Source organism: Betta splendens, chromosome 9 (assembly GCF_900634795.4).
Source record: "Betta splendens chromosome 9, fBetSpl5.4, whole genome shotgun sequence".
NCBI classification, from domain to species: Eukaryota; Metazoa; Chordata; class Actinopteri; order Anabantiformes; family Osphronemidae; genus Betta; species Betta splendens.
Window position 1 is genome coordinate 22,002,922 of NC_040889.2, and position 12,252 is coordinate 22,015,173.

A 12,252-nucleotide genomic window follows, 5' to 3' on the forward strand; every position below is an offset into this window, starting at 1 on the left:
AAAATTAGCGTAACTACTGCCTAACAGGCATTACTCGGGAGATACTGTGCAACTCTCTAAGTAAAGGGGCGGGCATTACAGAAAAACGTCTGAGGAGCCCAGTAGCGTTGCCAGATTGGAGACATTATAAGTTGTTCGCATAGTGTTATATGGTTTAAGAGATTTAATGTATTTAACTTTATTTGTAGTTTCAAAACAATAGCACAAAGGCAAGGAAATTTTGGTTTTATGTATTTTTTTCTGTATTCGTCGTGCTAGCATTTTCCTTTTGGTTACTTCGATCTGTTTACAACAACTATGTTTCGGTGAATATAGGGGTTTTAAGGGCTACAACTTGGCAACCGTGATCAACTTAGCAGACAACGGTTGTTAGCATCTAGCTATCTACCCACGGTCCGTTCGCCCAGTAAACTAAACAGCTACGGGACGTGTATATATAGTGTTTTATCAAAGGATGTCGGTAAGTACAATTACACAACCATACAATTATACAATGCTGTATCTTCTCAACGACGTTACTCTAAATTCACAGGTAGATTCAAACATTATTATTACCTAAAGATGGCGGCTAGCTCTAGCTAGCTTGGAACCAAGTTAACGCTAAAATTGCTCACTGGTGGACTTGAAAAACGGAATATGGCTAATCTAACTAGCATTGTTGCTAACTCGTTAATAAATAGATTGTACACACAAAATAGTGTCATGATACTTGTTATGCACTCAAGATGCTGCATAGCGTGCATAATAGTAACAAAGCCCCAATTGTCTGATTACTGTAAGATTAAAAAATATTTCGGAGCTTGTACATTTTTATATTATTTTAATCAGTATCTCTGTACTGCAGATATCCGCGTTCGATCATCATCAGAAATGCTTGCCTTGACTTTTAGAATGATGATACCGCTCTTCTGATAAAACTAACTAAAACTTGAGAACACAGGCTTTCATCTTCAACTAAAGTGCCATTTATGGTGTTCACTTCTTTGCTTCCGTTCTCTTTTCTCAAATCAATTTATTTCAGGCAAGTGACACAGATTCTGTCGACTTGACGCGGACAACCTCCCCAGTTTATCACAAGAAAAAATACAGCATGGAGTCGTCTAGGTCGCCCAGAACCTCCAAACATCATCATTCACGGTCAAGATCTCGCTCAAGGGACAGAAAACGTTAGTATTCAGTAATAGTAATACTATTAGTAAGAGAGTCCTGAAAAAGGCAGAAGGATTAAGACTACAGTGAAAATTTTCCAATATGTATTATTCTGTAATACGTAAGTAAGTTGCTTCCCTTCTCGTAGCATGTTTAGTTGTAATGACTTGTAATTACTTTTAATTGGCAGTCTGCAATCATTGAAACTTCTCAAAAATCTAGTTTGCTACCCATATTAAGAACTGTAGTGTAGCTGCTTTGATGTCCTTTGTATTTTCTGCTTACTGTGTACCGGTAATTAATATGTGTTGGCATAATATTTTTCTCAATTGGTTCCAGGTGACCGAAAGTGCAGACGGAGTCGCAGCAGGAGTAAAGAGGTAATTGATTAATTGTTTTCTTTTGAGAAACACATTTCATGTGATTTGGGAAGCTATAAATCATAGTTCATAATAGTTTTAGATTAAGGTGAGTATGAATATGTTTTGAAACAAAATAAAGAGATGGGGTTACTCAAAACAAGGGGTCCTTTTGTACTGACATATCACAAAGGAAGTTTTCATCCTTGGATGAGTGTCATTAACTATAACCATATTTAATGGTCAGGAGTAGATTTTTCCTTTTATTTTTTTGTTAAATCCTGTGTGTAGATCACATGATAACATTTCTATAATAAATCATACTCAGCGTGCTAATGCACGAAGAGACTGAACAGAAGACCCTGCTGACATAGCAAAATAATATGCCTACTACTGGGACAGGTAACTATCTGCCATTCAAACTCCTATTTGTTTCACATGAAAAGAAACATTGGAATTACCTCTTGCATCTCTTGTAGCTAGGGATGGGCATGATATTTTAGTTAACCTACCTTTAAATTGAATTTTTTTTGTATTTTCACACAGACTTTGAAATTATACTGTTTGCCTCACAGGCTAAATTGTATCTATGAAAGGTTACGGCTATTCTATAAACTGTCCTCATTAGTTTAACATATGTGTTTTTCATAGATGTTTATCAATATGTGGTCAATAATTTGCAAGGTAGTAGAGAAGCAAGTAGGTTGGTTGCCCATCCCTATGCCACCTTTTAATGGCTTGAATTAAAAAAAAATAGTTAAAAATTGTTGACCTGATGAACTATATTTGTTCTTTTTCCTTGGAATGTGATAAGGTTTGCATGCACACGAATAAAAATTCTGAAAGGTTCCAAGCTTTGTTTTCTTTTATTATTTAGATTGTTCCAGTCAAATTTGTGCATAGCACAAAAATGAGCACCCATATCAATCATGTTCTAAGGATGGCTTTTTTTATATAGTGGATTGAAAATGACAAGGTTTATTGAACTTGTCATATTTTATTAAATACCACTGCTGTAAGCCATTGTACTAACTCTTTTTGTTGCACTATTTTCCTGAAAGAGACAACTTCTTCTTAAAACAGGCACGAAAGAGAGATTCCGAGAAGCCATCAAAATCACACAAAAAAACAGACGAGCAGCCAGAGCAAGAGAGACTTTCAGCAGAGAATGGGGAGGAGCGGTCCCGGCGCAAAGACAGAAGGCCATCCAAGGGCAGGAGTTTGTCCAGGTCACATTCACGAGAGAGGTTAGTCTGCTCAATAAACTGCATGAAGACATATCTTTATACTAGGAAGTACATACTTTCTAGCAAATAAAATAGGGCATTGGTGCATGCAAGTGCTTTTTTCTCATCATTTTAATGCACCTTGTTCCTTTCAGACGGCATCACAGCAGAAGTAGGGACAAACGACGATCACGATCACATAGCCGAGATAGAAAGAAGAAGGCAAGGTCTCGGTCGGGTTCAAGGAGCAAGCATCGTCATCATAGCAGAAGTCGTAGTAAGAGCAGGTGGGTTGAATTGGCAAAGGGAGTGCTTTTTGTGATGCTTAGGTGTCTGGAGATGTTTTTTTAAATTATTTTCACCAGGGAGCGAAAGAAAAAGACAGAAAAAGTGCGCAGGAGGAGTCGAAGCAGGTCCGCCGATCCTCCGGCCTTCCGGGCCCGAAACACAGCTATGGATGCCCAAGAGGCTCTGGCCAGAAGGTGAGGAAACATCTTATTACGCTTGGAGTTATTTAAATACATTTTAACAGACTTTGTAAATTACCATAGGCCTAATATGTTTATGTATTTAATGTATTTACCTTTTTTCAAACAAATAAATAGTCAAATTTAGGACACAATTATATGAAATGAAATTAACTAATTTCTTTCAGGCTTGAGCGAGCCAAGAAACTACAAGAACAGAAGGAGAAGGAAATGTTTGAGAAACAACAGCAACAACAGCAGGAGATAGTTGCAGGTCAGATGTAGTTATTCTTCCAGGTTTAAAAGCTTGCCAGTTTGAATCAGTATTCAGTTACTTAAGTTTGTGTGTTTTGTTTCCAGCGGCTGCCCCTATCGCAGCAGTGGCTGCAGCAGCAGCAGCAGCTTCAAATCCAGCAATCAATGTGGCAGCTCTTCTGGCCTCTGGGACGCAGGTTACGCCTCAGATTGCCATGGCGGCACAGATGGCAGCCCTTCAGGCAAAAACATTGGCAGAGACTGGTATTGCCGTACCAAGCTATTATAACCCATCTGCTGTTAATCCCATGAAGTTTGCAGAACAGGAGAAAAAGAGAAAAATGCTATGGCAGGGGAAAAAGGATGGGGTAAGGTTTAATTTATATAAATATTTTTCTCAAATTTGTGTTTACATGCAACTTATTATATTTGTAACTTTGAAGGACAAGTCACAAACAGCAGAGCTGTGGGAGAAGCTAAACTTTGGGAACAAGGACCAAAATGTCAAATTTCGCAAACTAATGGGTATTAAAGTAAGTGATTATGTTACTGTACTCAATGTGTGTTTTATATCCTGGTTAAATGTTCAGTCAGTTTAATGTGCTATTCCCACAGGGTGATGATGAAGCAGAAGCTTCCAAACCACTAAATGATGAAGGCTTGAAGACTCTTCAGAAGCAGGAGGAGATGTTTAGGAACCTTGATGTTCAGTATGAGATGGCCCGCTCTCAAACCCACACCCAAAGAGGAATGGGCCTTGGATTTTCCTCCTCATTTTCACGTGGAATGGATTCTATCTAGTGCCAAACCTTACTGTTAATGCCTCTCATCAAGTTGGACTACAAGTTTATCGCTGGCATCTAAGCTTGCATGGATGTTTTCTCTGAATCTGTAATTTATTTATAGACAAACATCTCACACATTGGACGCTATAATGTAAATAGTCAGATGCTGAGTTCTCTCAGTGTTTATTAACCTGTACATCTGTGGAAAAGAAAGCATCAGTTTGACCAGCTGGTGCTGGTTACAATTGTGGTAGTTTAAAATCCTCCTATTGATGTGATTGTTTGAATATAAAGTAAATATGTCATTCAAGTGAACACTGTTTGCAACCATACAGCAAAAGGCATCTGAAGTTGATGTAGCAATATCAGAATCTCTTAGTTTCATTGATCCTGATTGGGGGGGGGGACAAACAGTGGTTTAAATACATATTGTCCTCAAGATTGAAAAGGCTTGAAAAGGACTTGAGAAGGTAATGAATATTACAAATGTTCTTTCAATAAATTAGGTTTGTGTTGAATGGCTTTTTAATGCATTTTAATGCACTTTGTGGAGTTTGTGTGTTGTTTTAAGGGGTGAGGGTTCAATCATGTTTAAATATTATTGTGTATATTATTTCATGTTACAATGATGAAATCGTAAAAAAAAAAAAAAATCGAAATTTATTTTAAATTTAAGCTTAATGCCTGTTTAAATGTTAGGCAGCACTTAACACATTTGTAGAAAATTAACATTAAATGTAAAGCAAAATGACAGAATTTTCAAAAATATAGACCAGATAGTAACTGGACTCCTATTAAACTAAATATCTATAGTGGGTAACCTAAATACAAAATACAATTTTTATTCCCAAACCTTTTTGTTGTAACCTGTATGTAAATTCCTTATTTACATATAAGACTAGAGTACAGCACATGAGCAACACCAGTAATGAGGTTGTGGTTTGCAAACTCGAGGATAAGGAGCAGGATTGGGTATTCGCTGTGTCTCTTTTCCAGCGTAGACTCCTCACTTAGGCCCATCCAGTGAAGGAGCAATGTCCGCATGGCTTCTGGGAAAAGTTCCGTGGCCAGTTCCTCGGCAGGTGGCAAGTTGCTTATTTGTTCAATGTGCTGAACTTTAAAGTCCTCCACTTTTCGGCTGATGCAGCTGTTTGCTGCGTGGAACTGCTCACCAAGCCAGCGTCCTATACAACTGAGCAGAGAGCTTGAATACACAGAGCCCCAGTCTTTGGCCTTTAGCAGGGCTAGGACTGTTTCTGACACACCTTTTTCTTCTAGATGTCCGTTTATGTATCGATCAACGCTGTCCAAAAGTAACAAAATAGTTTCTAGCTGATCGGTGTAACCTGACAACTCAGAGGAGAGTCTATGATCTAACCTGTGGAGTTTTTGTCTCACTGTCAATAAATCTTGTTGCTTCCCTTCAGTCTGGGAGCTCAGCTTAGGAAAAGAGCAATAATCATGATCAGCGGACGTATCGTCTGTGTTATTGCCACATAGATCAGCTGTTGCCTTGGCAAACTGGTAATGCCTTAATTGTGTGTCACTCCCAGTGGGCACTGAAAAGTCAAGGTTCTCACTGAGGCTGTAACTCATTTTCAGAGGGCTGTCACTTATCTGTGATTTCCAGACATCCTACAAAAGAATAGACGATTTGTTAACATATTTTACACTGGGACACATCAAAACAGAAATGATTTAGACAAATATAACATGGACAAGAAAATACCTGAAAACTCTCCAAAACAGAAAGCTGTTCTTGCTTACTGTACATTTCAAAGGCTACTCTGAAAAGTCCTTGAACACTGTAGAACCAAAGGCTGTTATTTGTGGTTGTAACCTTTAACCCATGAAACCTAAAAGCTGACAGGAAAACAGGAAAACACATCATGTTGCAAGTAAAAATGTGGTATGGACGTATCACCGTTATATCTTGTGTCTGTTACCTGGGGAAAAATGTATTTTTGTGGCCAGTCCTTTTTTTGCAAACTTGGCGTGGTACCTAGGATGGTTCTCTGTTCTTACATCAGTGTTGGACAATACATCAGCTCCTAAATAGAGAGGAATCACTGGACCCTAAAACAAAAATATTCTATGAAACCATTTTAAGATAAGACTTTATTAATTTAAATTTAATTTCGTTTAATTTAAACGAATTTATTTCGTTTGCAGCAGCAATAGAACACTGTACAAAAACTGCAGACATAAACAATATATAAACAAAACAGTATTAACTGTGCAAGAAAATATTAGATTTAACTAAACCCCTATTTAACGCAGATGTATTCTATATCTGCGTTGCATCTACAGCTTTGAGACTAAAAGGCTAGAGGTTAAAAAACGTATCATCAACGTACCTTTTTGGGACATAGTTTCAGTCTGAACGATGTCGAATTTGACATGTAAATGAAGCGAATTCTTCGTGATCTGCCTTCCCATTGTGGTAAAGTAAGAGGGACAACTGAGCAACTTGACATCCCCGGAATTAAAACTATGTGTTTTGTCACAATAACACAATAATGTGAATGGAAGCCAAATAGTCAAACGACTGCGACGCTGGCTCGGCTGTCCTGTGTATTCTGGTCCCTTTAGAGGGGCTTCCAGGCTAAAATCGTTTACAATATTTAAAATTAAATTATGGTTGCGTGCTAAAAATACCTGTTATTAAGAGAGACGTACAACGGTTGTTCACCGAGCATTGTTGTGTATTGTTGTAGTGTGGGTAAGTAACGCCACGCGCCTTATGTTGTGGATTTGATTATCATTTAAACATTGTTAAAATCGAGTTTCAGTGGAACTGAAAGTAGCCTGTGTCGATGCGAGGAATTTACGTGTTTCTGACGCATTCATTACTCAGGTCCCGATAACATCTGAGGAACTGAGGAAAGACTTTCAAAGGGCTCCACCTTCTTAAAAACACGATTACCTTCACCTGTAAAAATAAACCAGAGGGCAAAAAGCTCCATTGCACAACTTGTTTATGATTCTTGGCACGTGACATGAAGAAGGCCAATGAGTATGAGGCATAGTTACTTTGACCTCTGAACTCCCGTCATGCACCGCACAGTTGTGTAAAAAATGGCTGAATTTGACTTCGGCGATAGTGAGCTCTTTCAACAACTAGATGACTCTGCACCACTGCTCCCCACTCACATTCGCTTCTCAAATGACGATGAGGAGGACAAGGAGGAGACGCAGCTTAGGAGCAGGCTGGAGGAGAGCGATGATTACATTCAGAGACTCATCGAGGAGAATATCCTTGAGTCAACGGCGGAGTCTGTGTTAGCATTGTTTATGTAGCATCAACTGACATCAATTAATTGTGTGGTACACTTTTTGTATGTTGTGTTCATTTCCTTTACCGTTACAACACATAAAGGTTTAAAAAGGAAGCTGAACATCCTGACGCAACCCAGGTAATATTTTAAAACCTAATCGCTTAAAAAAATATATAATAGGAAACCGTTCCAAACCTAATACAAGGCTAATTTTTATCTGATCTAACAGCGGCATCACTGTTGAAAATGTCAAGGTTGATGGGCCACTCCTTCAGATTCTGTATACAAACAACATCATTTCAAAGTAAGCAATTATTTCATTTTAACTGAGTTTATGTTTTCACTTGTAGTTTTGCCCATGCTTTCTTGGTGGATTTTCATCCTGGGATTGTTATGGTTAAAAATTATCTTTATATCAAGCTATCAAGCTATGCCAAAACATTTTGAAAGGACAGTTGATTATAACATAATACAACCTTAAATTTTAAAGTGATGATGAAACCCTTGATAAAGTCATGAAAATGATGACAAAATCCTGATGAATAATAAAGCAATAATAAATGTCTCCCTATTAGGCAGTGTCGTCAAGAAATTGAAGATAGCATCCGAAGTGTGATCTTGAAGCATCAGAAATTGGCCCATGACGAGAAAAGAACCTCCTTTCACATGAAGCCTCAGGTACTTGCCCAAAGTGTAGTTTGTGAGAAAAGTTTCAAGTTTACCTGGCTTTTCCTCACATTTTTCACACTCTTTGAAGCCCTCGGCTTTGGCATTGGAGGAAGATTTACAGAAGTCAACTTCCAGTGGTGTGAGAACTACAACAGAAGCCTTTAAAGTAAGTCAGTATTTTTTCTTGCTATGGAATAATTTAAAGATTTGAATTACTACTATTGTGTTTTAGGTGGTTGGAAGCGTCTTCTATTTCACTACCTTCACTGTTGATAAACTTGGACAGCCTCTGATCAATGAAAACCCCCAGCTGACAGATGGATGGGATGTACCAATGTATCTTTTAAGATGGATAAATGAGCGTTTTGCTCATTTATTTTATAAGTCAGATGTGTGTGTGGGTTTTTTTTGTTTTACAGTTATTTACTTGATTTAAAATGGACAGTATTTAAGTAGATAACCCAAAACTGTGTTGTAAGACAAGTTTCTGAGCTGGTGCACAGCTATCAACAGGTTTTTAACCAAGTCATTGGAACAGATGGACTGGAGATTGAAATGAAAGACAAAAGGTATGAATACATGACTGTATATATTACTGAAAGTTTTGTGTTTATTAGTTTAATAACTATATAATGAATCCATGACTGAGCCACCATTACTTTTTTTGTGTAGATCCAAGTCTTTGTGTTTCAACTGTGGTTCCAGTAGTCATCAGTTGAGAGACTGCCCCAAGGTAAGAATAATAATAATAATAATAACAACAATAATGCATTAATGTGGCATGAGAGTCAGGAAGAATATTTTGTAGTACATTTTACATTGTTGCTTTTTCAGCCTAAGGACATGGCTGCAATTAATGAAAGAAGAAAGGAGTTTAATCAAAACAGCAACCAGACATTACAGAGTAACCAGCGATATCATGCTGATGAAGTGGAGGAACGATTTGCTAAATACAAGCCAGGAGTCATGAGGTAAGATTATTTTCACTCAACAGTTATTCAGTATTATTTAAAAGTAATTTACTTAGTGTAACTGCACTGAGTGTGTTGTGCTTTTGAACAGTGAGGAGCTGTTGACAGCACTGGGAGTCGATGGCAGTACTCTCCCTCCTTTGATTTATCGAATGAGGCAGCTAGGCTACCCACCGGGTTGGCTCAAAGAGGCTGAGATGGAAAACTCTGGCTTAACGCTGTATGATGGAAATGGTATGTTTTTAATTGTAACTGAAAACCGTGTGCTCTTTCTGGTTTTCATCTGAGCAAATTGCTGTAAAATATGTAAAAAATATTTGAGTTGTACCAAGGTTGGGCTGAATCAGTGTTGTTTTTCTGTCTTGTAGCTTCAAATGATGGTAATTCAACAGACAATAGCAGATCGCAAAACATTTCTTATGATGTTTCCAAACTGGTAGACTTCCCAGGCTTCAATGTACCTGCACCACATAAAATGAAAGATGTAAGTCTTACACAGAGCTGAAATCTAAACTATCAGACAGTCAAGTCTTAATTATGAGTTTGTTTTGGGTATAGGTCATTTAAATATTATGTTTCTCCTTTGTATTTATTCATGTATTAATATTTCCTTATCCTTTAGGAGTTCAGGGAGTATGGTTCCATTCCAATGCAGAGCAACCACATGAAGCAAAACTATGCAGTGTATCTGTCCAACAACTTTTCTACGGTAATGATTGTTGCCACAATGATAGTTTTTCATTTTTTTCATCACTAACCTTCTTTATAGATATTGTTGACAAACACAGTACCGGAGATAATTTTATATACTTGTACACACCATGATACTTTGGCTTAAATGATGATGATGATGTTACAAAATAATTTTAGGATGTGTGTTCCTTTTGAAAGTGATTTTTTTTTTAAACTTTACTACTTTACTTTTTTTTTAAACTTTACTACAAGTGTAGCACATAGCTAGAGTTACACAAATAGGTTCCTTCACATTTTCACATCTTCATTTATTAATAATCTTCAATGTCATTGTTCTTTGTCAACAGACTGGTGCAACCTGCAACAAGAGACGGCACGAATTAAGCTTTTCTCCACAACCAAGAAAGAGGACACGTCTCAGTCCTGACCGTAACTCGGAAAGAAGCTCGGATATGGATATTGAATCTGGTAACTGTTCATCTCCCTTTTCAGGCTTGTTTTAATTAGCAAATTTGCCTTTGTTGTAAGTTAAATATAGAATACATACTAAGTCCTTATAGTAAAAAAATAATTTTAGTAGCCTCTGTGTTTAATCGCTACTTTTTAACTTTAAACTGACCCTATATATGTGCTTCCTCAGATCCAGGAACACCTTACCAAAACTATGGTCCTACTGACTTCCAGTTCCAACCACCCCTGCCTCCTGGGTCTCCTTGCTTTAGTTCACCTCCTCCGTTACCTAGGGGCACTCCTCCTGCTACCCCTACTCCTCCACCTCTTCCTAAAGGTACACCTCCCCCTACACCCACTAATGGCTCTCCAGGTCTGCAAGGTCGTAACTGGGTGGTTGTTGATGAGGCTATAGAAGGAACAGAAGATGATCTGACATTAGAAGAACTAGAAGAACAGCAGAGGCTGATTTGGGCAGCTTTGGAAAATACTGAAACAGCCACTAACAGTGACTGTGAGACACCTGCATTGGGAACACCGGTGCCCAGTTCATCAAGTGTGTCCACACCTGCGCATGTGGACACAGAAACAGAAGGCGAGGAACAAATGGACACAATGAGTCCTGCTGAAACTTGTCACACGGGTGACAATAAAAAGGAAGTGGAAGCTCATGGGAGCTCCCAGAGCCCTGCACCGATCAAAGTCGAGGACGACAGCCCCCAAAGCCCTGAACCAGACAAAGCCCAAGAGAACAGGCCTCAGAGTCCGGTTTCCGTCAAATCTCAGAATGAAACTTCACAAAGTTCTAGTCCACGGAAAGCACACAGTGACAGTCCACAAAGTCCTGGCCCAGTCAAATCTCATGATGACGGTCCACAAAGTCCTGGTCCAGTCAAATCTCATGATGACAGTCCACAAAGTCCTGGTCTAGTCAAATCTCATGATGACAGTCCACAAAGTCCTGGTCTAGTCAAATCTCATGATAACAGCCCACAACGTCCTGGTCCAGTCAAATCACAAGATGACGGCCCACAAAGTCCTGGTCCAGTCAAATCACACGATGACAGTCCACAGAGTCCTGAACCAGACCAATCGCACGATGATGGTGCACAGAGGCCTAACATAGTCAAACTCCAAGAGGTCAACCTGCAGAATCCTCATCCAGATTTTTCTGATGTGGAGGCTGGGGACTCTCCTAATGTCAAGATGATAACAGCTGTTCCTCATCGAAGCAAATTTGCAGCTGGAATTGTTCCATTTGAAGAAACACCAGAATTTACTGAAGTTGCTGAAGCTACTGGGACCTATCTTAAAATCAGAGACTTACTCAAATGTTCCCCTCGAAGCCTGTCAAAGAAAAAATAAACATTATGATCTTAATCTGGAAACACAGATTTTTTTAACAGAAAGTTGTACTATTTTCATCTTCATTCTACAAAACATCTTTTTATTAAAGGTTTATTTCTTACAAAGTTTATTGTATGTCTGTATATATATATATTTGATCTGTAAACATGATGGGGGACATTAAGGGATGCTTAACCTTTGACCAGTAGGTCTTGATTTTTTGTAGCTGTATTCTTACTTGAATGTTTTTGTAAAGTTTTTTTTTTCTTGCATGAAGTAATTTTATTTTTTATAGTAAAGCGAAATGCCATTTACAGTATGTCCCATTTTATCTTTCATCAAAACAAAGAATTCAGCTTGCTTGTATTTGTGTCTGTGATTCAATTTGTCTGATCATCCCACATGGGTGGGTTTGATAAGGTTTAGCTCTGTGATAACCGCACGGAGCAGAATGAAAGCTTGAAGCCTCGGTTACTTTAATTTCTACATTTGTAGTACTTGACAGTTTGCAAATGAAAGGACGTTGCTCTAGGACAGCTTTGGTTCCCATGTTACCAGAAGCTTTGGCCTGCATTATGGTTTCTTCATTATATCATTCCTCAA

The 12,252-nt window shown here is 38.3% G+C and overlaps 3 protein-coding genes across 4 annotated transcripts; 2 read left to right on the plus strand and 1 right to left on the minus strand.

Annotated features, from left to right (window-relative positions):
• Positions 1-302: 302 nt before the first annotated feature.
• On the plus strand, positions 303-4,759 carry rsrc2 (arginine/serine-rich coiled-coil 2). The gene is made up of 10 exons (XM_029162316.3): positions 303-460; positions 1,022-1,166; positions 1,489-1,529; positions 2,592-2,755; positions 2,890-3,021; positions 3,100-3,216; positions 3,390-3,475; positions 3,562-3,824; positions 3,900-3,989; positions 4,072-4,759. The coding sequence occupies exons 1-10, from the start codon at positions 455-457 to the stop codon at positions 4,255-4,257; spliced, it is 1,230 nt and encodes a 409-aa protein (XP_029018149.1). The 5' UTR covers positions 303-454; the 3' UTR covers positions 4,258-4,759.
• si:ch211-110p13.9 (uncharacterized protein LOC562347 homolog) lies at positions 4,408-7,220 on the minus strand. 2 transcript variants are annotated; one of them, XM_029162315.3, is made up of 4 exons: positions 7,073-7,220; positions 6,188-6,317; positions 5,971-6,104; positions 4,408-5,876 (listed from the first exon to the last, which is right to left on the minus strand). In XM_029162315.3, the coding sequence occupies exons 1-4, from the start codon at positions 7,085-7,087 to the stop codon at positions 5,124-5,126; spliced, it is 1,032 nt and encodes a 343-aa protein (XP_029018148.1). In that variant the 5' UTR covers positions 7,088-7,220; the 3' UTR covers positions 4,408-5,123. The 2 variants fall into 2 exon arrangements, with proteins under 2 accessions (XP_029018148.1, XP_029018147.1); XM_029162314.3 differs by having other exon boundaries at positions 6,599-7,180.
• Positions 7,221-7,289: 69 nt separating this feature from the next.
• On the plus strand, positions 7,290-12,015 carry zcchc8 (zinc finger, CCHC domain containing 8). The gene is made up of 14 exons (XM_029162249.3): positions 7,290-7,494; positions 7,615-7,657; positions 7,749-7,823; positions 8,095-8,197; positions 8,277-8,354; positions 8,421-8,524; positions 8,692-8,757; positions 8,861-8,921; positions 9,023-9,159; positions 9,251-9,393; positions 9,528-9,643; positions 9,782-9,868; positions 10,200-10,320; positions 10,493-12,015. Exons 1-14 carry the CDS (start codon positions 7,320-7,322, stop codon positions 11,665-11,667), a joined length of 2,484 nt encoding a protein of 827 aa, XP_029018082.1. The 5' UTR covers positions 7,290-7,319; the 3' UTR covers positions 11,668-12,015.
• Positions 12,016-12,252: the final 237 nt, after the last annotated feature.

Excerpts from the sequence above, each read along its gene's own strand:
- rsrc2 (XM_029162316.3), top strand. Across the intron at positions 3,217-3,389 it reads CAAGAGGCTCTGGCCAGAAG|GCTTGAGCGAGCCAAGAAAC; the intron begins GTGAGGAAACAT and ends AATTTCTTTCAG. Across the intron at positions 3,990-4,071 it reads GCAAACTAATGGGTATTAAA|GGTGATGATGAAGCAGAAGC; the intron begins GTAAGTGATTAT and ends CTATTCCCACAG.
- si:ch211-110p13.9 (XM_029162314.3), bottom strand. The coding sequence starts at position 6,718 with ATGTCAAGTTGCTCAGTTGTCCCTCTTACTTTACCACAATGGGAAGGC. Across the intron at positions 6,105-6,187 it reads AAAAATACATTTTTCCCCAG|CTTTTAGGTTTCATGGGTTA; the intron begins GTAACAGACACA and ends TTTTCCTGTCAG. Across the intron at positions 5,877-5,970 it reads CTGTTTTGGAGAGTTTTCAG|GATGTCTGGAAATCACAGAT; the intron begins GTATTTTCTTGT and ends ATTCTTTTGTAG.
- zcchc8 (XM_029162249.3), top strand. The coding sequence starts at position 7,320 with ATGGCTGAATTTGACTTCGGCGATAGTGAGCTCTTTCAACAACTAGAT. Across the intron at positions 8,198-8,276 it reads CCTTTCACATGAAGCCTCAG|CCCTCGGCTTTGGCATTGGA; the intron begins GTACTTGCCCAA and ends CACTCTTTGAAG. Across the intron at positions 9,644-9,781 it reads CACCACATAAAATGAAAGAT|GAGTTCAGGGAGTATGGTTC; the intron begins GTAAGTCTTACA and ends CTTATCCTTTAG.